The 26,332-nt window shown below is 40.7% G+C and overlaps 1 protein-coding gene across 2 annotated transcripts in view; it reads left to right on the top strand.

Moving 5' to 3' along the window:
- Window positions 1-18,214: 18,214 nt before the first annotated feature.
- The window catches only part of PKP2 (plakophilin 2), a 94,814-nt gene continuing 86,696 nt past the window's right edge, over window positions 18,215-26,332 (top strand). Inside the window, exon 1 of one of the 2 annotated variants that reach the window (XM_060657947.3) lies at window positions 18,215-18,536. In XM_060657947.3, coding sequence (XP_060513930.2) covers window positions 18,314-18,536 — 223 coding nt within the window. In that variant the 5' untranslated portion in view covers window positions 18,215-18,313. Of the gene's footprint in view, window positions 18,537-25,330; window positions 25,500-26,332 lie in introns of those variants that run through there. The other variant, XM_060657948.3, reaches the window with a different exon arrangement.

The raw sequence follows: 26,332 nt of genomic DNA, 5'->3' as shown, positions 1-26,332 counted from the left end.
ATACCCTCTAACAACCACTTGATGTCACTGCTGTAGCTCATCTCCAGCTTCTCCGGAAGGGAGTGCAAGTTGGCTCCTTCCTAAGTGACCAGAAAAGAAAAAAGGAGACAAAGAGAGTTTTAGTCTTTTTACATGGACATTTTTTTTTTAAGCTAATGACTGTTTTAGTTTTAAGTTGGGTTATCCCACCGTGCTTCTTTTTCTTGTTCTGAAGAGAAAAGGAAAGTCTGTGAAGGATCTGAGCAGCTCCTACTGGACAAAGACAAATATTTCATTGCCTTGTCTACAGTTCTCAAATTAGCTGCGTATCAGAGCTCATCTGGGGATCTTTGTGAAAACACAGGTCACTGGACTCTACCCAAGAACTGTGGAATCCAAATCTCTGGAGTAGGGCATAGGCATTTAGGTTTGTATTAAGTCTTTCAAAGTGATTCTGAGTATCAGTAAGGTTTGGAAATCTCCGTTTCACTTTGCATTACATTTTTCCTAATTTGTAATGTTAGGGAATGTAAGCTGACCTGGTTTTCTACGCAACTAAAGAAGTTTACATTTTCACATCCTCATTTGTCACTCAGAATGAACTTTTGGGATGCACCCTCTCCTTCATGCAAACCTTCTTTCTTTCATCTCTTTCCCTCATTTCTCCTCTTTATTTTTCTCTTCCTTAAGTATTACACAGTATACATTCTCTTAATTGCAACAATTATATATTTTGCTTTACTTACATATCTATTTTTCAACTGAAGGAAAGCTGAACTAAGTCCTCCCTTTGTTGTTTGGCCCTCCCTTTTATGACAAGGACTATACTAGTTCCAGCATTATTCCTAACAATAAAAACAAACTCCCTTGGTAAATTTACACATTATTAATGTTACATGCATTTTTTAGAAAAATAACTAGCTTACCTGGCCAGTTATATGCCGGATTCCATGTAAGACATTTCACACATATTTGTGCATTCTCTCATAAAACCCTATGTGACTAACACCATTAATGAATCTTTACAAATGAAGAAGTTGAAGCCAGAATTTTGCCTCCTCCACCCCCCCCCCCCCAACCCTTAATCTTACAGTGGGAAATTCTAACGCAAATTCTTTGGTTTTTGCTCTCTCTTAGATACTGCTTTGTCTTATCAGAAATATGATCACAGTGCTACTGACCAATTTATTAAGTACTCAGTGTGCCAACTTCAAGGAAAATCAGACTATAAGCTAAAGGTAAAGATACCTACATAATCACATACTATGTAATCTTCTTGATGAGTCATATCATTTCTGCTTACTAGGAAAGAAGACTCAATAACAATCCCCAGAACTGTGAGCCAACTGTGGTGTGACAATCCAACACATTTAGGACATTACCTAAAATTTTGCAGACTGAGGGACAGAAAATTCCATACTTTGAACAAAGAACCCAATTAGTGGCCCTGCCTTTAGCTGATAAATTGAAGATTGTGATGTCTTCCTGTGTTTTTTCAACAACTCCGTGCATTTCAGCTCTTCTGCAGAACTCGTCAACAATCTCAAGTGTTTTGTTTGCTTTTAGACTTCAAAGGAGATTTGAGACTGAAAACACACTTACCCAACCAATCATTTATGTAAGAAATACTGATTCAATTTTAGCATACTGCCTAATTCTGCCTTTTTCCTGACATAACAACTGGGAAGAATATCAAAGCAAAAATTGCATTGCTGAGCCTGAGAAGAGCCAAAACAATGATTATACTAGCACCAGATACTTAAAACACTGCCAAAAGAAAGAAAACAGGTATTATTCATTTTGCTAACTTGACTAAAATTGAAAAAGAAATTCTGAATCTATGCTGTGTACCAGGTCCGGTATCTGGTGATTACCCAGCTGTGATTTTTTTTTTAATTAAAGTGAAATTCACATAACATAAAATTAACCAATTTAAAGTGAACAATTCAGTGGCATAAATTACATTCACAATGTTGCACAACCACTACTTCTAACAGTGTTAGTTTCAACATTTTTTTTTTTAGTTTCAACATTTTTATCATTCCAAAAGGAAGCCTGATACTCATGAAACAGTTACTCCCCTCTCCCCCAGCCCCTGGCAACCACCAATCTTCTTTCTGCCTCTATGAATTTATGTATTCCTGATATTTCATATAAATGGAATCATACAGGAGCACCTGAGTGGCTCAGTTGGTTGAGTGTCCAACTCTTGATGTCAGCTCAGATCTTGATCTCAGGAGTTGTGAATTCAAGCCCCACCTTGGGCTCCATGCTGGGAGAGGAGCCTACTTAAAAAATAGTTAATTTGGGGACATCTGGGTGGCTCAGTTGGTTAAGCGTCCAACTTTGGCTCAGGGCATGGTCTTGCGGTCTGTGAGTTTGAGCCCTACATTGGGCTTTGTGCTGACAGCTCAGAGCTTGGAGCCTGCTTCAGATTCTGTGTCTCCCTCTCTCTCTGCCCCTCTCCCACTCATGCTCTGTCTCTGTCTCTCAAAAATAAACATTAAAAATTTTTTTTTGATAATTAATTAATTAATGGAATCATACAATATGTGACCTTTTGTGTCTGGCTTCTTTCAGTTAGTATAATGACTCCAAGGTCCATCTGTGTTGTAGCATAAGCATATATCAGTACTTCACTCCACTTTATGGCTGAATAATATTTTATTATATGTATACATCATAATTTGCTTATCATTCATCTGTTGATGGGCCTTTGGGGTGTTTCCATCTTTTGGCTAATTTGAATAGTGCTGCTATGAAACATGTATATACATGTATTTGTTTGAGTAGCAGCGTTTTCTTTTCTTTTCTTTTTTTTTTTTTTTTTTGAAGTGTAGTTGACACACAATGTTACATTAATGTTACATTAATTTCAGGTGTACAACATAGTGATTCAACTTCTCTATGCATATGCTACGCTCATCACAAGCATAGCTACCATCTGTCGCCATACAACACTATTACAGTGCCACTGACTGTATTCCCTATGCTGTACCTTTTATCCCCATGACTTATTCATTCCATTGAGTAGCAGTTTTAATTCTTTTTGGTACACCTTAAAGTGGATTTGCTGGCTCATATGGTAATTTTATGTTTAACTTTTTGAGGAACCACTGTGATACTTTTTGTAGCACATTTCTTCTCCTGCCATCAGTTCTCATTGAGATAGAAAGTTAGAGGAAGAGGTGAGACAATGTCAATGAGACCAGAAGTTCTCAGACTTGTTGGTCTCCTTAACTCTTTATACTCTCGAACTTTTTTTTTTTTTTTAAGTAGTCTTCAGGCCCACCATGGCCCTGACCAAAGATCAGGGCCCCAAGATCAAGATCTGAGCCAAGACCAAGAGTCAGACACCCAACCAACTGAGCCCCCACTCTGAAACATTTTTAAAGAACCCAAAAGGCTTTTGATTGTGCTGGCCATGTCTATCATTATTTATTGTATTAGAAATTAAAACTGACAACTTCTTAAAATAACAGAGCCATTATATATTAGCATAAGTAGCATATTTCTTGGTAAGATAACTATTTTCCAAAATGAAAATATTTAGTGACAATAGTGAAATTTTCATACATTTGCAGCTAATGTAAGACAGCTAGAATCTCTGGGTTCTCGGCTGGCTCATTTGATAGAGCATGCAACTCTTGATCTCAGGGTTGTGAGTTCAAGCCCCATATTGGGTGCAGAGATTACTAAAAACAGTAATAGTAATAATAGTTTTATTTTTCATTTTGTGCTTTAAAGTATTTTTTTTTTATTTGAGAGAGTAAGTGCGTGAGCGCACACACATGCATGAACAGGAGAAGGGCAGAAAGAGAGGATCGCAAGCAGACTCCATGCTGTCAGTGCAGAGCCCCACATGGGGCTCAAACCCACAAACTATGAGATCATGACCTGAGCAGGAATCAAGAGTTGGATGCTCAACCAACTGAGCCACCCAGGTACCCCAATAATATTTTTTTTTAAGACAGCTGGATTCTCACACCTGCTTCTACAGTCAATCTGTTGTTTTACTGAAGTATAAGGAAAAAAATCCAGGCTCACATAGATATATAATTGGAAAAGGGTGGAACAGTTTAGTAGCCTTTGGGGATATTTATCAGCATTTTCTTTGATACTACATGAAAACTTAAGTGGTAGAATCTTATAAAGGTTGGTTGTGATGTGGAATCTGAAACTACATTAATAAATTTTTCTCACTGTCTACATTAAAATCCATTTGTCTACTTAGCAATCTGACTAGCTCTTTCACCATGCATGATTGTAACATAAATGTAGTTTCACTGAATTATGGATCTCTTCTAAATGTTGATAAGTCTGGGTATACAGGAACAAAAAAAATCATATTTTTTAATATCACCATCCATCTCAGAAAAATATGGGAAGCTTTTAAGGTCACAATGGTGACACATTTTTTCAAAGTTCTCATTTTTACTTAAAAGTATGAAGCTTGTCATTTGTAACAAATACTTGTAGTTGGTGCCCTTAAATTGACAGCCTTCATTTATTTTCAAGAAAATACCTGCCAATTACCCAAATCTGAGTAATCATATTTTGCCAGTCCTTCCTAAAGTGAAAAATGCTATCTCATGAAAAAAGGGACTTGTTACACTCACAACTCAAACAGTTGCACAAACGCTTTTCTCCTAACAGTTCTCAGCAGTTCTCTGTGTGTACTTCCCGTGGGGCTTGAACTCACCATCCTGAGATCAAGAGTTGTATGCTCTACCAGCTGAGCCAGCCAGATGCCCCAGTCATACAGAATTTAAAATTTTTTTTTAACATTTATTTACTTTTTTTTTTTAATGTTTTTTATTTATTTTTGAGACAGAGAATGAGCAGGGGAGGGGCAGAGAGAGAGGGAGACACAGAATCCACAGCAGGCTCCAGGCTCTGAGCTGTCAGCACACAGCCCGACGAGGGGTTCGAAGTCACAGACTGTGAGATCATGACCTGAGCTGAAGTCGGACACTTAACCGACTGAGCCACCCAGGCGCCCCATCATTTATTTACTTTTAAGAGACAAAGAACATGAGCTGGGGAAGGGCAGGGAAAGAGGGAGACACAGAATCCGAAGCGGGCTCCAGACTCTGAGTTGTCAGCACAGAGCCTGTCGCAGGACTCAAACTCATGAACTGTGAGATCCTGACCTGAGCCCAAGTCAGTCGCTTAACCGACTGAGCCACCCAGGTGCCCCATACAGAATTTTTAAAAGGCATGTACTCAAGGATCAAGATTTAATAGAATTAATAAGTTTTACTCTTCTATTAATGCTATCTGTAAGTGAAACTGGTATTGTCTCCTCTCCTGCAAGCGTGTGGCCGTGGAGACTGCAGTGGGTCCTGGGGTGGTGCAGGACCACTGCCTTGCCATCTGTTTCACCAGCTACTGTTTTCCACAGTCAGGACAAACATCAACATAGCAGAAAAGGCAGAGAAAGTTTCACTCTTGTTATGAAAATGGTTTTACTTTAAAAAACTCTGTACAAGGGTCTCCGGAATCCCTTAGTGTCTGTAGACTATGCTTTAAAAACCTCTACTCTAAACGTATATGCTTGGCCAGAGAAAAGTTATACGGGAATAGCTTTTTAAGGGCAGGGCTGGAAATTTGGAATTCTTAAGCAAATCAGTTGCAAAAGTATCCCAAGAGTTGTTTCTGTTGAGAGTCTAGGGAGACAGAGAAAAAAAAGAAACCATCTTAACCTCTTAAACAACCAAACTTGTTAGGGGCCTTTTGAATGGCGCTAAACATCCCTCCTACATAACAAAGTAACAAATTCCCCTACTACCATTGCTTCTTCTGCATCTGGCTGAGAAAAACACATGCCCTAGAGCCCTGAAATCACCTTCTGATCCCCATAATACCGAGGACTCCTAGTTTACCAATTCATCTCCACTCCTCTTTTCCCTTCCAGGCCATTCCAGGGACTATAGATAAAGAGATCAGTATCTCAGATTCATACCTCAGAGAACCATCACGCTCCAAAACTTTCTGTGACTCTCCATTGATCATTGCAGTTTTCTCATGGGGTCTCCAAAGACACTTTTTTTTTTAAATATAAAGTTTATTTATTTTTGAGAGACAGAGAGAGACAAAGTATGAGGAGGGGAGGGGCAGAGAGAGAGGGAGACACAGAATCCAAAGCAGGCTCCAGGCTCTGAGCTGTCAGTACAGACCCCGACGCAGGGCTTGAACCCACAAACCATGAAATTGTGACCTGAGCCAAAGTCAGATGCTTCACCAGCTGAGCCACCCAGGCGCCCTTAGACACTTTTCTTTTTAACAAAATATTTGTACATGGTTAAAGTTTGAGATGTGCTGTTGTATAACGCACAAAATCTACTCCCAACATTAAGGCCTTTGCAGTTTGGACCTCAACTAAATTTCTTGCTTTATGGTCCACCGATCCTTTTTACCTGTGGTTTCCAAACCTGGCTGTTCATTAGAATCTCCTTGAAAGCTTTTTCAAGCTTATAGATTCTGATTTAATTGCTTTCCACTGGAGCCTAGGAACCAGTATAATTTTTAAAGTTTCCTCCTTGATTCTAATGTTCAACTGGTTTGGGAACACTATCCAGAATTACTCTAGTCAGGCTACTTTCCTTATCAGGCTTCCAGCCATCACACTTTTCTACCTCCACACTTCTGCTGCCCACCTTCTTAAAAGCCTCTACCACTTTCCACCTAATTCCATCCCACCTACCCTCAAGATCCAGATCAGTGAAGGGGCACCTGGGTGGCTCAAGTCACTTAAGCATCTGACTTTGGCTCAGGTCATGATCTTTGGGTTCGTCGGTGGAGCCCCGTGTCAGGCTCTGTGCTGACAGCTCAGAGCCTGGAGCCTGCTTTGGATTCTGTGTCTCCCTATCTTTCTGCCCCTCCCCTGCTCATGCTTTGTCTCTCTCTCAAAAATAAATAAACATTTAATAGTTAAAAAAAAAAAAAAAAAAAAAGATCCAGCACTGTGAATACCCAACCACAATGTCTATACGTATTGCACCACCTGGAAAGCAATCTCTCATGCCTGGGACTTCGGAAATACTCTTTATCTTTCCAATTTATTTGGCACATCATCCTGTACCACCTCCTTTATTGTTGCTTTGAATAATTTTTGACATGCTATTGTTATTTAACTTTTGACATATTTTTGTTTTATCTCCCTATCTGTGACAGAAGGGCCTCTAGGGCAAGAATGTGCCTTATTCTTTTTGCATACCAAGTTCCTAGCTACTGTCTTACATATTGCTGGCTTCAAAACAATCTGTTGCTTTGATCGCACGTGTGTAAAAATTCTAAAATATGCAAGGGGCATGAGGGAACCCATAAGGGCAGATGAAGTCAGCCTTGCTACGGAAAGAAAACATAAATTGGCCCTTAAAAGGTGGGTAGACATAAACTAGGCAGCCACTGAAAATAAGAGGAAATGAGCACCAACAAATTAGGGTGTGAAAAGAATTTTAGCCTGCCTACTTCAGAATGTTTGTTCTGGAGAGTTCCATACTGTGAGATGAAGTCAGCTTGGTAGGGTGAGGCTGATGAGAAAGATCTTAAATACCAGGATAATTAATGCTGGCTGATCCTTTATGCAACTGATTGTTAATGGGGTCACTTTCCCACTTAAGAACTTTCCTGACAACATCTTTGAAATTTGGTTTATTTAGTCAATAATTGCCTTGTTATTCATGGCTTCAAAGCTTGATGTTTCTGCTGAAATACATACCATTGAAATATTAGCAAGGCCATTCAAAATGCCCAGAAAATCTTTTTAAACCATTTCCACGGAAGCTCCTGCCACAGTCATAGTAACTTCAGAGGGATTTCCTTTCTTACCTCCTCTTCTGTATCATGGGGCAGTCATTAGGATTCCTAGTTGACTTTGGTTCTATGGCCAGAATATTTCTTCAAAATGTTTCTGCTGTCTGAGCGATGACACCTTAAGCTTAAAAAGAGCAGAACTTGGGGCGCCTGGGTGGCTCAGTCGGTTAAGCGTCCGACTTCAGCTCAGGTCACGATCTCATGGTCCGTGAGTTCGAGCCCCGCGTCAGGCTCTGGGCTGATGGCTCAGAGCCTGGAGCCTGCTTCCGATTCTGTGTCTCCCTCTCTCTCTGCCCCTCCCCTGTTCATGCTCTATCTCTCTCTGTCTCAAAAATAAATAAACGTTAAAAAAATTTTTTTTTAAAAGAGCAGAACTTGGGGCACCTGCATGGTAGCTCATTTGGTTGAACATCTGACTCTTGTTCCCCACTCAGGTCATGATCTCATGGTTCATGAGTTCAAGCTCCGAGTGGGGCTCCACGCTGATGGCCTGGAGCCTGCTTGGGATTCTCTCTGTTTCCCTCTCTCTCTGTCCCTCCCCTGTTTGTGCGCAGGTGCACGCCCCCGTTCTCTTTCTCTCTCTCTCAAAATAAATAAACAATTTTTTTTTAAAAAGAGCCGAACTGGACAGGTCCTAAATTTGAACTCGTTTACTTCAATTAAGTAGATGATATTAAGGAATTTTAGTTGCCGCAGGAAAGCTTGGGCTGTAAAAATGAAACAAGTGACTTCAGAGATGCAGAAGTATGTGTCCTGTCTAGACCTGTCCCTGAAACCATGAAAATCCAGAGCGCTCCAAAAGGCCTTTGCCCTTTACAAGATTGCCACATGATCCCTAAGTGAAAGGGGGTGGTTCTGGGAGATATGCAGTAAGCTCTGGGTTTCAGGTTCCAGGATCACAACAAATTGTGAAAACGGATGATTGCTTAACCTTACCTTCAGTTAACACATCATTATTCAAAGCCTTAAAAAAAAATAATGAAATCAAATTAATAAATCAGAATCCCATCTTTTATTATAAACCTTTTTTTCCAGAAAGACACACAAAAAATTTGTCCCCACATTTAAACTCTATTAAACAAGAGAGAAGAACTAAAATTAAAATGTATTTCTATTATACATTTATTTAACAAATCCTGGGAGCTTACTATATGTATGGATTCTCAGTAGTACAGATGAATTGGTGAACAAAAAGTATCTGCTTGCAGGAATCTTAAATTCTAGTAGGGAAATAACACGTATGAACATATGTATAGACGACAACTATCAGGACAAATAAGTGCTTTGTAGAGAGTGACAAGGTAGCTGTTTCACACTATTTGGCCAGGGTAATGCTTTCTTTTTATTTTTTAAGTAAGCCCTACACCCAATGTAGGGCTCAAACACGTGGCCTCAAGATCAAGGGTCTCATGCTCCATCAACTGAGCCAGCCAGGTGCCCCAGGGAAATTCTTTTTGAGGAGGAGATATTTTAACACATCTGAATGACAGGAAGAAATCCATCTCATGAAGATTTGGGGAAAGCATCTTCCAGGAAGAGAAAGAATTAATGCACAGGTGAAATTCAGCAAAATATGAAAAAGGACACTAGCCCCATGAGCCAAGCCTTGCCCACACAATTTTTAAATTGAGACTGCAGACATAATAAAATAGAACAGAACATAACTGGTATGGCCTGAATGTTTGTGTCCCCCTCCCCCCAAATTTATATGTGAAACCTAAAACCCAATGTGATAGTATTAGGAGGTGGGGTCTTTGAGAGGTGGTTGGGTCATGAGGATGGAGCCCTCATGAATTGGAGTAGCACTTTTATAAAGAAGACCCCACAGAGATCTCTTCCCCATCTTCCCCATCCCCATCCTCCAGTAAAAAGATGCCTTCTGTGACCTGGGAAGTGAATTCTCACCAGACACCGAATCTGCTTGTATCTTGATCTCAGACTTCCAGCCCCCAGAATTATGAGAAATAAATGTTTGTTACCATTAAGCCACACTTTGTATGGTATTTTGTATAGCAGCTTGCACCAAGACAATAATGGAATAGCAATGTAAAATAATGGGGTTGGAATAATAATTGTCTGTCCCTTCTCACTCATACTCTCTCTTGGCGATTGCTGTTCTTTTGGACGATAGCAACTATATTCCAAGTGAATAGCACACATTTCTCCTTAATATTGTAAAGGTGTTATGTATTTTTCTCTTATCATTATTATAAGTAGGAATGACACAATAAAGTTAAGCTATACTATTAATCACTTTTGAGATTTTTAAAGTTATTAATGAGTATACTCTGAATAAAATCCAAGATGATGATCATTTAAGCACCAGTGACATCACTGAGATGGTGAACACACTGGAACTCTTTCCACTGTTGAACCAGGAATTCCAGCAGGGAATGCTTCACATCCAATGAAATATGTCTGGATTAACTGCACTTGATTTCTAAAGATATCCAGGTTTTCTCTGAATAGAGTTTAAACTCCACTGATAAAACAGGCAGAGAGCTACATGGATCCTCTAATCTTAAGTAAATTAAGATTGATTTCCTTTGGCTTTGCTTCCCCGGCCATCAAAAAATAATAACAGTCCTGCTAACCTCTGAGAGATATGCCAATTATTGATAATGGTAAATAATAACAGCAGCTGCCACGTATTGAGCACTAAGGGTGTTAGATGGTTTATAAAGATAGCCACAGCATCTCCTCCCATCCCTGCATGCACACCCCTTGTAATACAACTTTGTAGTCTCTCCCTTAAGAGGTGTCATCTCTTTCCCCCTCCTTGAATCTGGGCTGGTTTTGTAACTTGCTTTAACCAATACAATGTGGTCAAAACAACACTGAGCAAGTGCCGGAGCCTAAGCTTAAAAAGCCCTATTGCTTCTGCTCCTACTGTCTTAGAATGCTACTCAAGACTACCCTGCAAAGAAGCCTAACTACTAGTATCCAAAATCTATAAAGAGCTCACCAAACTCCACACCGAAAAAACAAATAATCCAGTGAAGAAATGGGCAGAAAACATGAATAGACACTTCTCTAAAGAAGACATCCAGACGGCCAACAGGCACATGAAAAGATGCTCAACATTGCTCCTCATCAGGGAAATACAAATCAAAACCACACTCAGATATCATCTCACGCCAGTCAGAGTGGCCAAAATGAACAAATCAGGAGACTATAGATGCTGGAGAGGATGTGGAGAAACGGGAACCCTCTTGCACTGTTGGTGGGAATGCAAATTGGTGCAGCCACTCTGGAAAACAGTGTGAAGGTTCCTCAAAAAACTAAAAATAGACCTACCCTATGACCCAGCAATAGCACTGCTAGGAATTTACCCAAGGGATACAGGAGTCCTGATGCATAGGGGCACTTGTACCCCAATGTTTATAGCAGCACTCTCAACAATAGGCAAATTATGGAAAGAGCCTAAATGTCCATCAGCTGATGAATGGATAAAGAAATTGTGGTTTATATACACAATGGAGTACTACGTGGCAATGAGAAAGAATGAAGTATGGCCCTTTGTAACAATGTGGATGGAACTGGAGAGTGTGATGCTAAGTGAAATAAGCCATACAGAGAAAGACAGATACCATATGTTTTCACTCTTATGTGGATCCTGAGAAACTTAACAGAAACCCATGGGGGAGGGGAAGGAAAAAAAAAAAAAAGAGGTTAGAGTGGGAGAGAGCCAAAGCATAAGACCCTTAAAAACTGAGAACAAACTGAGGGTTGATGGGGGGTGGGAGGGTAGGGAGGGTGGGTGATGGGCATTGAAGAGGGCATCTTTTGGGATGAGCACTGGGTGTTGTATGGAAACCAATTTGACAATAAATTTCATATATTAAAAAAAAAGAAGCCTAACTAACCTACTAGAAGATGAGAGACCATATGGAAAGAGGCTCAAACATCCTAACTGTTCCAGCCATACTAGGTGAGTTCCCGGACCTATGAGTATGGCTGTCTTAGACTACTGTACAGCCCCTGCCAAGCCACCAGCTGCCCTCAGCCACGTGAGTGAACTCAGGCCGAACCCACAGAACTGTTGAGTCAACCACCAGATAATGAGAAAGAAATCATTGCATGTTTAAACTCTTAAATGTTGGGATAGGTTTTTGTTGTTGTTGTTTTTCAAGAATCATTAACTGAACTAGGTGTGGACTAGGAGATCTAAGTGTTTTATATTTAGTATCTAAGTGAATCTTCTTAACAGCCCTTAGAGGCCAATACTATTAATGATGCAACATGACAAATAAAGGACTTGAAACTCAATGAATTTAAGTAACTTGCCTAAAGCCACATAGCAAAGCAACAAATCAAACCCAGCTCTCTCTGGACTCCAACACACATTTACATCCCTCTGCCATTCTATGAGGATGCTTTAAAATATCATCCTATGAGGATGTTTATGAAAGATGGGACTTTTTAAAATCCAAGCCAGATTATTAATATTATTTTTTTGATGTAGAATGTAATACTTCCATTTTTAGAATTTCAAGGAAATAATAGTATGTATGGAAAAAGAACACAAATTAAAAATGAAGATACTTTATTCATGAATGAAAATACACATATATCAATGTCTTGTATCCAAATAATTGCCAAACAATTCAAAAGTATATAATGAAGTAATTTAAAAAATTTAAATAATGCATGACACTGTGATGCTAGATCCTCTACAAAGTTGTAGAAAACCATTTTTTTCCTGAATTTCTATGATACCTTCATAAGGTTAAAGATTATTAAACATCGTGGGGCGCCTGGGTGGCTCAGTCGGTTAAGCGTCCGACTTCGGCTCAGGTCATGATCTCGCAGTCCGTGAGTTCAAGCCCCGCGTCAGGCTCTGTGCTGACAGCTCAGAGCCTGGAGCCTGTTTCAGATTCTGTGTCTCCCTCTCTCTCTGACCCTCCCCCGTTCATGCTCTGTTTCTCTCTCAAAATAAATAAACATAAAAAAATTAAAAAAAATAAAAATTAAAAAAAAAAAAAAAGATTATTAAACATCGTTCCCTCTTAAGCATTCAAATCACACTGAGACTTTGTTTCAGGCCAGGCCACCTCCTTCAGGGTGCACCTGGGCCCACTCAGAAGCAAACTAATTGATCAAAATGCCTATAGGTAAGAGGTTATACTCAATAAAGTATTTATTGAGCACCTACTAGTTATCTCATTGCTAGGCTCTATGGCAGAGACAAAGTGAGGAACATGGTCTCTTATGAAACCAAGAATATATGGTGGAAATCAATCAAGTTGTTCCCTCCCTTCCACCTCTGTGGCCATCAGATGAAAGTTCTGACAGCCATTTATGGAGCAGCTGTGATCATCCACCCAGAAGGTAGTGAGCTCATACATGCCCATTAGTCATGATTAAAGTAACTGTCTTTTTTTTTTTTTTTTTTTTTTTTTTAAGTAAACTCTATGTCCAATGTGGGGCTCAAGCTCACAACCCTCAGATCAAGAGTCTTATGTTTTACTGACTAAGCCAGCTGGTGGCCCCTAAAGGAACTGTCTCAGAAGCTTCAGGAACTTTGAACAAATTGCTCATTGCCAGCCCTCATGGTCGCCCACTGGGTTTCTACTTCCCACAACACATTTGAGGTCTTTTAAAAAGAATAATTTTCAGACCTACATACTGACAATGTATCCAGAATAGCAGACAAAATGGACATCTGTATTAAAGATAAACACCTTTACCCTCATTTCCAATGAAAGTCGCCATCAGAGAGTAATGTTCAGCACCTACATGTTCAGAGCTCCCTTTTCCACTCCTAATTCAGTTTCATTGTATGTGGCTAATGATAAAACTGTTACCCATTGCCTTGGCAACATATCCATTTGCTAAAAGGAGAAATAAAACCTGAGATTTAAAATTTTCTGCCAGGTCTCTTACACTAATTTAGGAAATATTTTTAAAAGAAATAGATATTAATAGCCTACAAATAGTAACAGGAAAATGTTTCAAGAGAAGACACTCATGAAAATGTATTAAAGCTTATTTTTTAAAATAAAAATCAAAGAATTTTGATGCCATTAATGTTCTTTAATGTTCCTCATTAAATTAAATATTATTTCTGGGTGGCTCAGTCAGCTGAACATCTGACTTCAACTCAGGTCATGATCTCACGAGTCATGGGGTCAAGCCCCACATCAGGCTTTGTGCTGACAGCTCAGAGCCTGGAGCCTGCTCCAGATTCTCTCTCTCCCTCTCTCTCTGCCTCTCCCCGACTTGTACTCTCTCTCTCTCTCAAAAACTAAACATTAAAAAAAAAAAGGTTGAAATATGACTTCTGCTCCAAAATGTATACTATAGTCTTCCAGTAACTTCATGAATTTTGTGCATATTGGAATTTCCCATCCTGGAATTTATAAATGGTTAAAGAAAAATAAAGATTACTCTGAGGAAACCCTAACCGTAGGTTTGAAAACAATAAAATATTTGTACTTAAAGGTTATAATGTATAAATCAGATAAAAATGCAAATTTAAAACTCAAGACTTTTTTGAATCCTTACTGCAGTTTTCCAGAAGTAACCTCATAATTCAATTATGTGTTATTTACATTCCACCTCAACATTGCTGTGATTTTACCTTTTTTTTTCCTTTGTTGGCTTCTGTTGGTAAATGAAAAACAAAAGAAGTGAAGCATTTTCAAAATTGAACCAAATACTAAAAAGTAGCAGATTGCAGAACAGCCAAACACCACAGAACTATTCACAGCATTTTATTTCCACTCCACGATTTGTTGGCCAGAAGCTACATTTAGCAGGTAATCTCAGGGCTTGCTCACAATTTAGGAAGTCAGCTAAGCAGTTTTTCCAGGAAATGCAAAGAACATGACAGGACTTGCACTCTGTTGGAGTAGAAATACATCTATTGTGTGTTTGGGGGCACGAGACTGGAGTCTGCATCCTTACTCACCCTGTAATTATTGCTATTGCAATAGGGTTCTCATGTTCAAAGAGACCCTTTGATTGAGTTGATATGTTAAGCTTATTTTCAAAGAGATTGTTCTACTGAACCATTGAATTATGAAAGTATTCAAAAGTTATTTCAGTTTAGCTTGTTTTTATTTATAGGAATATTACATAGCTAATTGGTAGAATACCTAGAGTATATAAAGATATCCATGTGACTTTTTAAAAGATAACATGTTACCAAAAGAGTTTGAAAACCTAAATAATTATTGCTAATGGTTGTTGGCCACTCATCATATACCATGTAATATACTAAGTTCTTTTTTATTTTTTAAAGTTTAGGGCACCTGGGTGGCTCAGTCTGTTAAGTGACTTCAGCTCAGGTCATGATCTCATGGTTCATGGGCTGGAGCCCTGCATCAGGCTCTGTGCTGACAGCTCAGAGCCTGGAGCCTGCTTCAGATTCCGTGCCTCCCTCTCTCTCTGCCCCTCCTCCATTCATGCTTTGTCTCTCTCTCTCTCTCTCTCTCTGTCTCTGTCTCTCAAATATAAATTTAAAAAAATTAAATGTATTTATTTATTTTGAGAGAGAGAGAGAGAGAGCACGCAAGTGGGGGAGGAGCAGAGAGGGAGGGGGACAGAAGATCCAAAACAGGCATTGTGCTGAGAACAGACAGCCTGATGTGAGGCTCCAACTCACAAAAACGTGAGATCTTGACCTGAGCTGAAGGCAGACATTTAACCAACTGAGCCACCCAGGTGCCCTGAAGTTCTTTTTGTAAAAAATCCTTATTTATTTATTTATTTATTTATTTATTTATTTGTGTGTGAGAGGGAGACTGTGCACGAATGTGCGTGTGCAAGCAGAGAAGCGGCACAGACAGAGGGAAAAAGAGAATCCCAAGCAGGTTCTGTGGTGTCAGCTCAGAGTCTGACGCGGGGCTTGATCCTATGAATCGTGAGATTATGACCTGAGCCAAAATCAAGAGTTGGTTGCTTAACCGACTGAGCCACCCAGGTGCCCTTATACTAAGTTCTTTTATGCTTCATTCATTCATTCATTCATTCCAACATATATCTATTGTCTACTATGTGCATTACTCTAGGGCCTGGAGAACAGCAGTGAACGAAGCATCCCAGCTTTCATGAAGCTTATATTCTTGCACGAAACAATTAACAAATAAGTGAAACATAGACCATCTTTAATGAAAATAAGTGCTATGGAAAAAAATTAAGCAGCAAAAGGAGACAGTGAGGACTCTGTGTGAGTATGTGTGTGTTAATGTACCTCACTGAGATAAGTCAACATGTGAGCAAAGACCTGAAGGAGCTGAGGAAATCCAAAAGTGGGTCCCAGGAAGATGTTTGTTAAACAGCATTAAGCAATTACTTGAGTATTCTTATGAACCACCTATTTAATTCTCACATCAGCAGTTTATGGTAGGTACTTTCATTGCTCCCATTTTGCAGGTAAGAGAATTGAGGCTCAAAAATGTAAAGAAATTTGTTTAAGGCCACAGCGTTCACAAAGGGCAAGTTGAGATCTGAACGCAGATCTGCCTCGCTCACAAACTGTAAGGCTTTCAACCAGCTTCATCCTGTCTAATCACCCACTTATCCTATCACAAGATTTCTACGTGCTCAATATTGGTACCTACGTAAGATGATAGTCAATTACAACATCACACTTAAAAAAAAAAAAACTACTTGAGAGGAAAAAGTAAACCAAGTTTGGCTCAGTCAAATAAAATAAATGAGAAAAATTCCTCTCCAGTTCCCTGGTTAGGGTTCTAGATGGGGGCAGAGCTGACCTTGTGGATTATGGCTCTCCAGGCACAAAAACAGGGATGCCTCAGCTGGCCCTGTGGGGCTGGTACTGAAATGTTCTTCAATGCAGCATTTCCAGGGCTGAAATAAGAGGCCATGAGTAGAAGTGGGGCAGAGAAAGAAGAAGGGGACGGGCACTGAGTCTGTTGTTGGAAGTCTCTATCATCACTCCCCATCAGGTCACTGATCTTTTCAGTTGAATCTCAGCATCAGGGTTGAATGTTTACATCTGACTATGTAATTGAACTCTTTACAGGGTATAATCTACTTCAGGACTGGTCCTGCTGTAAGGCATTAAGACCCACCATCCACATGACTTCACTTAAGCACTACATTCCACAAGGCTTTAGCCTGTGGCCTGCTGAGAAAGAGTGGCAAAACTATCACCACTCTGTGGTCTAGGCTTTGGGCCCCTTGATTTCCTCTTCACTCCCTGGAAGCACATGTACCTGTGCATTAAGTGTGTGTGTATGCTTAGTGGTGAATGCACAGGACAAAAGGGAAGCTGTGTTCCCCAGCCACTCCAGACCTGAATAAATGGAGTTTTGCAGTAATTGAGTGATTTGAGGGAGAGTGAACATACAAACCCAAACAATCAAAGGAAAGATTATCTTACTTAATACCAGGGATAGAGGTTTTTCTTTCTGCCTCTCAAGTCCAAAGAGGAAAATCAGGACAAGTGGCTTAGGTTGTAAACTTTAAGGTCAAGGACCCTTTCTGTTGAGCTTGGCTCTCAAGTTCTCTGAGTAGTCAACTGCGGGTGAAACATAATGAATAGCATGATAAATATCAGTTGTGAAAGATCTGATTGAAAGTCAGAGGCCACTTCCATGGGCACCCGACAAAAAGCCTACCACAAACAAGGCTTAATCAACATTAGCAGGGCTATTAAACAGTATCACCTATTAAAAGCGAGCTCTTCCTAGCGCCTCTTTTTGGAGTTTCTCTGTGTGGGTGTGTACGTAAGAGACTGGGTGAGCAAGAGTGTACTGGGTACAATTTGTGTGTTTACAAGAGAAAACAGAAGCTCTCAATGAGGAAGAACATATGTTTCTGGCACGGCATCTGCGCAAAAAGTACATAGCCCCTGAAGTTGTACTAAGAAAAAAAACTAGTTAAAAAAAGTCTTTTATTTCACACACGTCATCTTCTTGGCACATTTCCCTCCTACTGCCCTTTCTGCCCGACCTTTCTTACCCTCAGGTCCAGGAAAACCACGAAATGTTGAACAGTCTGACAGAGCCTGCCTAACCAGATATGCTACTCACTCGGGGATCCCAGAGGCAAATCTCAAGCCAGGATCAGAAATGACTCTCCAGGGCGCACCGGCCTGGAGGGCGGCCACTCTGCAATTAAGCGGAAACCACATCCCTTGCCAGGGCTGCGCGGACGCCGAGCACTGCAACCTGAGCACAGCGCGGCCCCTGCAGGCGGTATCGGGGGTGACTCGGAGGGTTTGCGCGACCCCGGGCAGACCGCGCCCCTCTCCCACCTCCCCGCGGGCGCGTCCGACTAGCCAAGGGTCGGCGCGCGCGATCGGCCCCGCCCCCGCTCCCGGGCCGAGTGCGCGTGCCTGGCGGGAGCGGCGCCCCCTGCCCGAGAAGAAGCTGGACCTCAGCTCGGGAGGCCGCACTCCCCCTTGCTCGGGCCTCGCTCCAGGCGTGGGGGGCGGGGCTGGAGGCGGGGCCGGGGCGGGGCTCGAGCCAGTGCCCGGGGCTCTGCTGCAGCGTCTTCCGCAGGTCTCGCGGCAGGCTAGCGGCTCCGTCGCCCCTCCGGCCCCATGGCAGCCCCCGGCTCCCCGGCAGAGTGCGGCTACATCCGGACAGTCCTGGGCCAGCAGATCCTGGGGCAGCTGGACAGCTCCAGCCTGGCTCTGCCCTCCGAGGCCAAGCTGAAGCTGGCGGGGAGCAGCAGCCGCAGCAGCCAGGCGGCCAAGAGCCTGCGGATCCAGGAGCAGGTGCAGCAGACCCTGGCCCGGAAGGGCCGCAGCTTGGTGGGCAACGGTGAGTGGAGCCCCGCTGTCCCCAGCACCGCGCCGATCCCGCCCCTTGTCCCTTCCCCTACCCAACCCTCATTCTCAGCTCCCTGTTGCTTCGATTCGTTGCTTCCTGGGGGTGCGGGACCTGGTGTTCTGCCCACCTGTTGCTCGCCGTCCCTTTGTATGACCCGCCGCTCCTCCAGACTCTGACTTACTTGGGGAAAGCATTCTCCTAAAAGCTTATTCAGCTTCGTCTTTTATGTATTTACATATATTAGATGCACGTGTATATCTACGTGAAAGAATTTAGTACTAGATTTTCACCCCTTCCTTAACACTCTCCCCTCTTCACCCCCCCCCCCCCACCCCACCCCAATACCGTGGACTTAATCTGGAGGCTGCGGGAGTCTATAAGCATTTTGGGATTCTGTGCAGAAATTTGGTATCATTTTTTTTTTTCTGGGAGAAAATGCTTCTAGCTTTTATTAGATTTTTTTAAAAGAGTATAACCCCTCCATATATATATATATATATATATATATATATATATATTTTTTTTTTTTTTTAAACCTGGAAGTACTGGCCCTCCCTCTTACAACCTGTAAATTGGGATTGTAGTGCCTCGCCCAGGTACTTTAGGGCTCTCCACCTTTATGCGGAGCGAGTGGTTGATCTAGGAAGTGAAAAAATTGAGTAGGAGGATTTGGGCGAGGGAAAAGCCACACCACTTGCGGAGGAGGAGGAAGGGGACTTTGGCCCAGGCGGCCGAAGCCTTGTCTGCCTCGTTGCACCGTGCAGAAGTCCTCGTGTGTACAGCCCTGGTCTCTCCAAAAATTTAAAACGTGGAAGTAAAAGCGGTTTAAAAAAAACACAACAGCACTATATTAGTAATTAATTGATAGGGGAGGTGGAAGGGAACACGGCAAACCGGTTGTTAAAATTAGAGAACGTGATATATCATTTTCTCCCCTGCTAAAAGTCAGATGATCAGATCCGCAGAGTAACTCTTATTGTTTAATTTACTTTATTATAAAAGCAGTAAAGGGGCGCCTGTGTGGCTTAGTCGGTTGAGCGTCCGGCTTCAGCTCAGGTCATGATCTCACAGTTTGTGGGTTTGAGCCCTGCATGGGGCTCTGTGCTGACAGCTTAGAGCCTGGAGCCTGCTTATGATTCTGTGTCTCCCTCTCTCTCTGCTCCTCCCCCGCTCATGCTCTGTCTCTCTCTCCCTTTCAAAAATAAATAAAAACATTAAAAAAATGTTTTTTTAATTAAAAAAAAGCAGTATAGGCTTATTGCAGAAAAAAAGAAGAAATTGAACAATTAAGTTGGGATATCTGTTTGTTTCCAGCAATGTTGAACTGTTTCTTTCTTGAAGACATAACTTGGGCAATGGCAAATGTAGAACCCATTAGGAAGAAAAAAAAATATTTGCAGACCAGAACAAAGATTTAAAACAGCTGTCCCTGGGAGGATGTATTGTTTTCAGTTTGTGTTAAAGAATCCTAAAGGATCCTAAAGGATCAGGCAGTCAGTATTTGCATGCTTGAAAGGTAAAGAGATGTTTAATGACTGTAGTTAATGTAATTGCCTGTGTGTGCCATGAATCTACTATGTGGTTTGCATTTGTTACTATGCTTTCAAAACAGTACTTCTGTGGTAGGTGTTTGAATCCCCATTTTACAGATGAGGAAACTAAGCAGCTAAGTAACACTCAAGTTTCCACAGATCGTAGCAGAATTGGTATTTAAACCACCAAGCCTGAATTTTTAAACCACTCATTAGTTGTATTGTTAGCTTTTGGGTTAATACAAAATGGGGTTTTTATTAGACCCTGAGGCCTTCCTGATCCCCTATTTTCCTCTAAGTAAAAAATCTGAGGCGTTCCGAGAGTAGGGAGGTCTAGATAACGCTGAACTGCCACAGTACATGGGATAAAAAGAACCTAAATTTACATTTGAGAGTCTGACTAAAGACTCCAGGACAATTGAGGCCAATTTTTGACTGGTGGTGTCATTGCACCCTGTTAGTCTGTGCAGGTCCAGTGTTTAACTGAAACCAAACTAGGGTCTTCTCAGGGGACACAAGGGATGAACATTGTGTGTTCTTTCTTACTCTCAGAAAGTGGCTAGCCAGAAGAGCAACTAGACATCAACTATTCAATAAATGGGGGAAATTAACAGAAGAAGAGGGAGCATTGTTGAGCATCTGTGTGCCTAACCCTGTTCTAAAATCTTCCTCTGTTCGCATTTCATTAAATCCTTAAAACAATTGCATAGGATAGATATGAAGCTCCATTTCACGTGTGAAGAATGCATCAGTCTCTGAATATTGGATGCTTGACTCCAAACCCACATGTGAACTGTCTTCCCTACAACGTGGTGATTCAGGTTGCTTGGTGAATTCAAGAACTACTGAATGAGTCTATACTTCATGCAGGGCATTGTGCAGGTGCTGAATTACCCATAAGACTCCCCTTGCTTTTGGGCAAGAAGTTTAAAGTCTAAAGAAGGAAACCTCCCTTAAAAAAAATATGTTATCAAATAGGAAATAGTAAGGAACCCAAAAGAAGGAGAGCTAACATATTATGCAGTTTAGAAGTATGAGTTAGACTACTAGTTGAAGGAAATTTTGAAAAGCTTCTGAAAGAAATTGAGATTTTAGAACTCAAAAATTCAGTAGGACTGGATATGGGACAGACATTGGAGCATTCCAGGAGAGAGCAACAGGAATATTTCATGGTTCACAGAATTGATATGGTAGAACAAATCATGTCATGGTGCTTCTGCTCTAATGCTTAGGGCAACTCCTTGAATGGCCCTGCCTTATACTAAGGAACAAAGTGTTTGAAATATTTTGATTACAACAGGAGCTTCCCTGCAAACTGAAATGCACTCAGCAGCCTACACAGAAGTACAAGTCAGGCAGAGAGATAAGGCAGCTAACAACACCTACTTACTCTAAAGCCTCAGCTTTCTGAGACTTAAAAAGGAAATCGGCTTCAAAGGAATTTAACTTGTCATGCCAAGGAACAATTACCAGGGATGGTTCATGTATGTTAATTAAAGTTCTTTGAAAAGGCCTGGGGGGCTTGTGATGGTTGTGAGTATTGTTTTTAGTATTTCCGTATTAGTGTCATGTCTCTAAAGTTGAAACAGACAAGCAATTGTTGAAATAGTACTGGCCTGGAAAGAATCCTGTATCAACACAAGAAAGTCTGGGAAGAAATGACCCTGGTGCTAACTGCTGTTAGTTCCAGAGCCCTGGAGAATTCTGAATTGTTGACATACCTGCAAGATTGAGGCAGTAGATAATCTGTTGAAAACAGAGATGCGATGCGATAAATGAGGCTGATTTGTTGATAGATACCCTGCAAGGGTCTTGAATGCCTCAGTATATAGGTGGGTGGTTTTCATTGTAAATCATTCTAACTGCTGAACATTGTAAAGTTGCCTGTAACTCTTGGGAGGTGGGTTGGGGGAGGGACGGGAAGCTGTGAAGGGGAGGTTGGGGGGGGTGGGGGGGGATCAGAGGTGTGTAGTAGAATTGTGAAATGAATGTATTGTGGGGAATTTAAAAAATCATTTTATAAACATCAAAGAGAAGATATTTAAGAATTGCAAGTATTAGCAAATGAAAAAAATTTAAGTGTCCAAATCCTATTTATTACACTTATTTTGAAAGTACTATTATACTTACTACACAGTTCCCCAGGGTGCTTGAATAGGAAGAAAATCATGTTTTAAACTGTTGTATGTAATACTCATAAAACACAGTGAACAATATCCCAATAAAATTTTCACCTCCTTTGGAAATCCACCATAAAAACTTGAGGCATGTCATTTACTTAGTTTCTCTGGCCAAAAAGTTTTGAATACCTGTGATCAGAAGAAATTCTGGAGAAAGGACTGAAAATTGGCTAAGGAAGCAAAAAAGGCAATAGACATTATTGAGGAGAGTGGGGTTGGGGTGGGGGTGATTGTTCAAATCCTGTATGAATTATTTGTTTGCCAAAAATAAATTCCAGGAATGAAGCAATTCTGGGAGCCAGGTGGCTAGTCATTCAGAAAGTGGGAGGGATCAGGAGGGGGGCCGGGGGGGGGGGGGGGGGAGGGGGGAAGAGTCAGATGATGCGGGGGGGGGGGGGGGGGGGTGGTGGCAGAGATATGCCCAAGCTGCTCTGAATGTAGTACATCAGTAGTCCAACCTGATTGAAAGTACCTCTGTGTCTGCCTGAAAAGCCCATGGGCCACTTTTTGTTTAGTGTCTAACAGATCGATTGCTGTGAGTACAGAAAAAGTGGGGGGTGGGGGAGAGGTTGTTGTATTTGTTTATTTGTTTAGAAATTCTTCTGATTATAGTTTCTCAAAGGAAATAGAACATTAGCAAAAAACGATTACAAAAAAAATATATTCCACACCCTTAGAAAAAGTGAGAACACACACTTTATGGATAAAGTTTTAAGTAAGAGGGATCTTAGGGATCTTTCAGAATCAGTGGAGCTGTAACAGGGTTTGATTTTGATTATAAAAATTCATTGCTCTGTGTGTCACAGATAAAATGCAGGACATTTCCTTTGAGAGAAGACTGTCATTTAGGCTTTTAAAAAGGCTCCTTTAATGTTATCTATGCCCTGTCCTGGTGGTTCCACTCATGGGAACAGAGGGGAGTTCACTTGACTTAGATATTTTAGGTATTTGTTGTTCACATTGGCTCATTCTTCTGAAGTGCTGTCTTGGTTATCAACTTTAAAACTTTTTCCTCATGTGTTCAAATAAGGATATACGTATTTGCCTTATTTTATCTTCAGATATAGTTATCATTGGTTTTACACTAAAACTGAATTTCTGGTCTGATCAATAAAAGCTTTTTTTTTTTTTTTTTTTTTTTTTTTTTTTGCTAAGAGAGTAACCATATTATTGGCAACCTATCTCTGATAGGTTGAAATATAATATGTTGTTAGAACCTCTGGAATTTATAAACCAGAGTTGATAAGTCCCATAAAAGATCATTTGGTTCCATCTCACATAATAGTCAAGAATTTAAAATTACACAATTCTGAGATAAAAATGTTGGACTCCAGCTATTTTGTGCATGTACATAAATGTGTGAATACATAAACACCATACTCCTGGAAAAGTGAACAGTAAAAGGCAGTGTTGCAAGTGGGAGTAGAAAAATGAGAAAACTTCATCTTTGTATTAGAGTGAGCCTATTCACTTGCCTGACTTCTTATGGTAAGAGTAACAGAATTTCAGGGGTGCCCGGCTGGCTCTGTCAGTTATGTGTCCGAGTCTAGATTTCCACTCAGGGCTTGATCTTGCAGTTTGTGATTTCGAGCCCTGTGTCCGGCTCTGCACTAACAGTATGGAGCCTGCTTGGGATTCTCTCTGTCTACCCCCCACCCCCCACCCCCACCTTCCCTGCTCTCACTCTCTCTCTCAAAATAAATAAATAATCTTAAAAATTTTTTTCAAAAAGAATAACAACTTCAGATCCTCTTATAATAGAAATATTTAAAAATCTATTTTATATCTTGTGTAATGCTATCAGTGGCAATTGGATATTGGACATAAAAACAGTTGTTATATTCTCTCAAGTTCTTGAAATGAGGTAGGGAACCCATATTTAGAAAAAAAGAACCTTGAGCACTTGAAAATGCAATTCTCCATTACCATTAAAAGAATCCATATATTTGTATCCTTGGAATAATCAGATTTCAACTTAACAATGTTGATGGGTGAGGCATCATGATCAAAGCAATCCCTTAATTTCCAGAAGAAATCATTGCTCATTAGAAGCTTAACAAATTATTTCCACTAAACCTTAAATCTCACCAATACATCCATACAATGAGAGTAAGGAGGGTCCCATGAGAATTATTGTATTGGATTACCTTTTCTATTTGAAGGAAGAAAACAAATGGGGTCTTTTCTTGATAGATATGAGGAACTTATTATAGACCACCAAAATATTACAGAAAAATACTCAAGCCATACAGATAAGAGAATGACAATAAATATTTAGCATCCAGATGTAGACTCAACCTTGCCAAAAAGAACATAGCTTTTCTACTCAGGAACAAAGATTCTGCTTACGTTAGGGGGAAAGAATTTTTTCCTCCTCTTTCTATTCCCAGAATGACAGAGAAACAGAAAATATTTGAGCACCTTCCATCCACTCCAAGGCAAGAGCATACGTGTGACTACCATCTTCATATTTTGGCCCCACTATGGCGATCCACAGGATAGACGTCAGCCTGAAGCATCAAGTGCAAACTGAATTTATAGAACTGGGATATTTTGAATGTATAAGGAAATATGACTAACAATTAACTCCTCAAGTGCTGATGCAAGACTGTACTAGAAGCAGTAGTAAAAGATGCTATTCTTTATGTCAGGATGTGAAAATTTACCTAGAAAGGATAAACTCTTCCTGCTTTAATCTGGCCTCCAACCCATTCTCCACCTCACTCCTGGAGTAAACTCTGTAACGTCTCAATGCATCATTTCTTGATTTAAATTCCTTCAGTTCCTTGCTGTTTTTTACATAGCCATTCTATGAGTAAAATCGTCATTCAGCATGGCATTCCAAGTTCTTCAGGGTCTGATGCCTGCAACTTCTCAAACTTCATCTTATCACCACCACTCCCACTCCCCACCAAACAAACACGTGTGACTTATCTTCCTTTGTGTTCCTATTCCTGTGGCCCTCATTCCTCCCTTCTCTTGGCCTGGTTAACTCTTACCTGCCCCTCAAAACTCAGTTCAGTTGTGCCCTTGGATAGACACTATCTCAGAGGGTAGAGAGAGATCTTGAATGCAAGTTAAAGGTTTGATATTTGCGAGTCACAGAAGATGTTTAGCAAGGGAGAAACCTGAAAAATGCAGGGGATTTCTGACAGTACATTTGGAAGATTTGGTGAGAGGAGGATTTTAAAGGAGAAGGGACAGCAGCTCTGAATGAGTCAGGAGGGAAGAGACTAGCTGTGGTAAGTGACAGGCAGTATAATGATTGAGACTTGTTACAAAAACCTGTAGTGAGTTTTTAAAAGAAAATAATTAACTTTGTGAGTTCTGTAAATTCATCATTTTGACACTGTGAGTATGATGTGATATTTGTCATTGCAGTTCTGAAGTTATCATTAGGGATATCTCAGCAAATGAATTGGCAGAAATGCCACAGTAAGGAGACACATCACAGGAATTAATAGATTTAGAAACTTCCAGGATGTATCAACTCAGTACTTCACCGGTGTGCTTATATTATAATCACACATTCTGCTTATCCGGCTGCTCAAGCAAAATGCATGATACAGACACCTGCAGTACATAAGGGCTTTTGTAATAGGTATTTTTGTAGTCATCTAGAGCAGTAATTTGAGGATTGTCCCCCAAATGACATAAATGGATCTATCAGAGGAAAATCTCAAGCTGGTTAGGGGCCTCCTAAAAAATAAAAACTTCTGGTGACTGGTTGATATATTGTGTGAGGGTTAATAGTCATTGACTAGATCCATCGTGGCACATGGAGCATGTGGCCCGTTCTGTGAGGAGAGCTGGTCTGTTTGTGGCATATTCACATTCATTGGAAGGCAGCCGTGCTATACTCACCACTGTATCACCAATGCTGACTGCTGGAGTATCAACTTTGTAAGAAGTCGTAGCTATCCAGCCATATACCCAATATACCAGTTGTTTCTTGTATTTGATTATGGAAGTTGTGTTAACTGGTCACAATAAGCACTGTGCACTTTTTGTTCATTTTTCAATAATGCAGAACATTAATAGATTTTGACCTACTTTGAAATAATTCTTTGCCATA

Source organism: Panthera onca, chromosome B4 (assembly GCF_046562875.1).
Source record: "Panthera onca isolate mPanOnc1 chromosome B4, mPanOnc1 haplotype 2, whole genome shotgun sequence".
NCBI classification, from domain to species: Eukaryota; Metazoa; Chordata; class Mammalia; order Carnivora; family Felidae; genus Panthera; species Panthera onca.
This window is presented reverse-complemented; position numbering and strand designations above follow the sequence as displayed.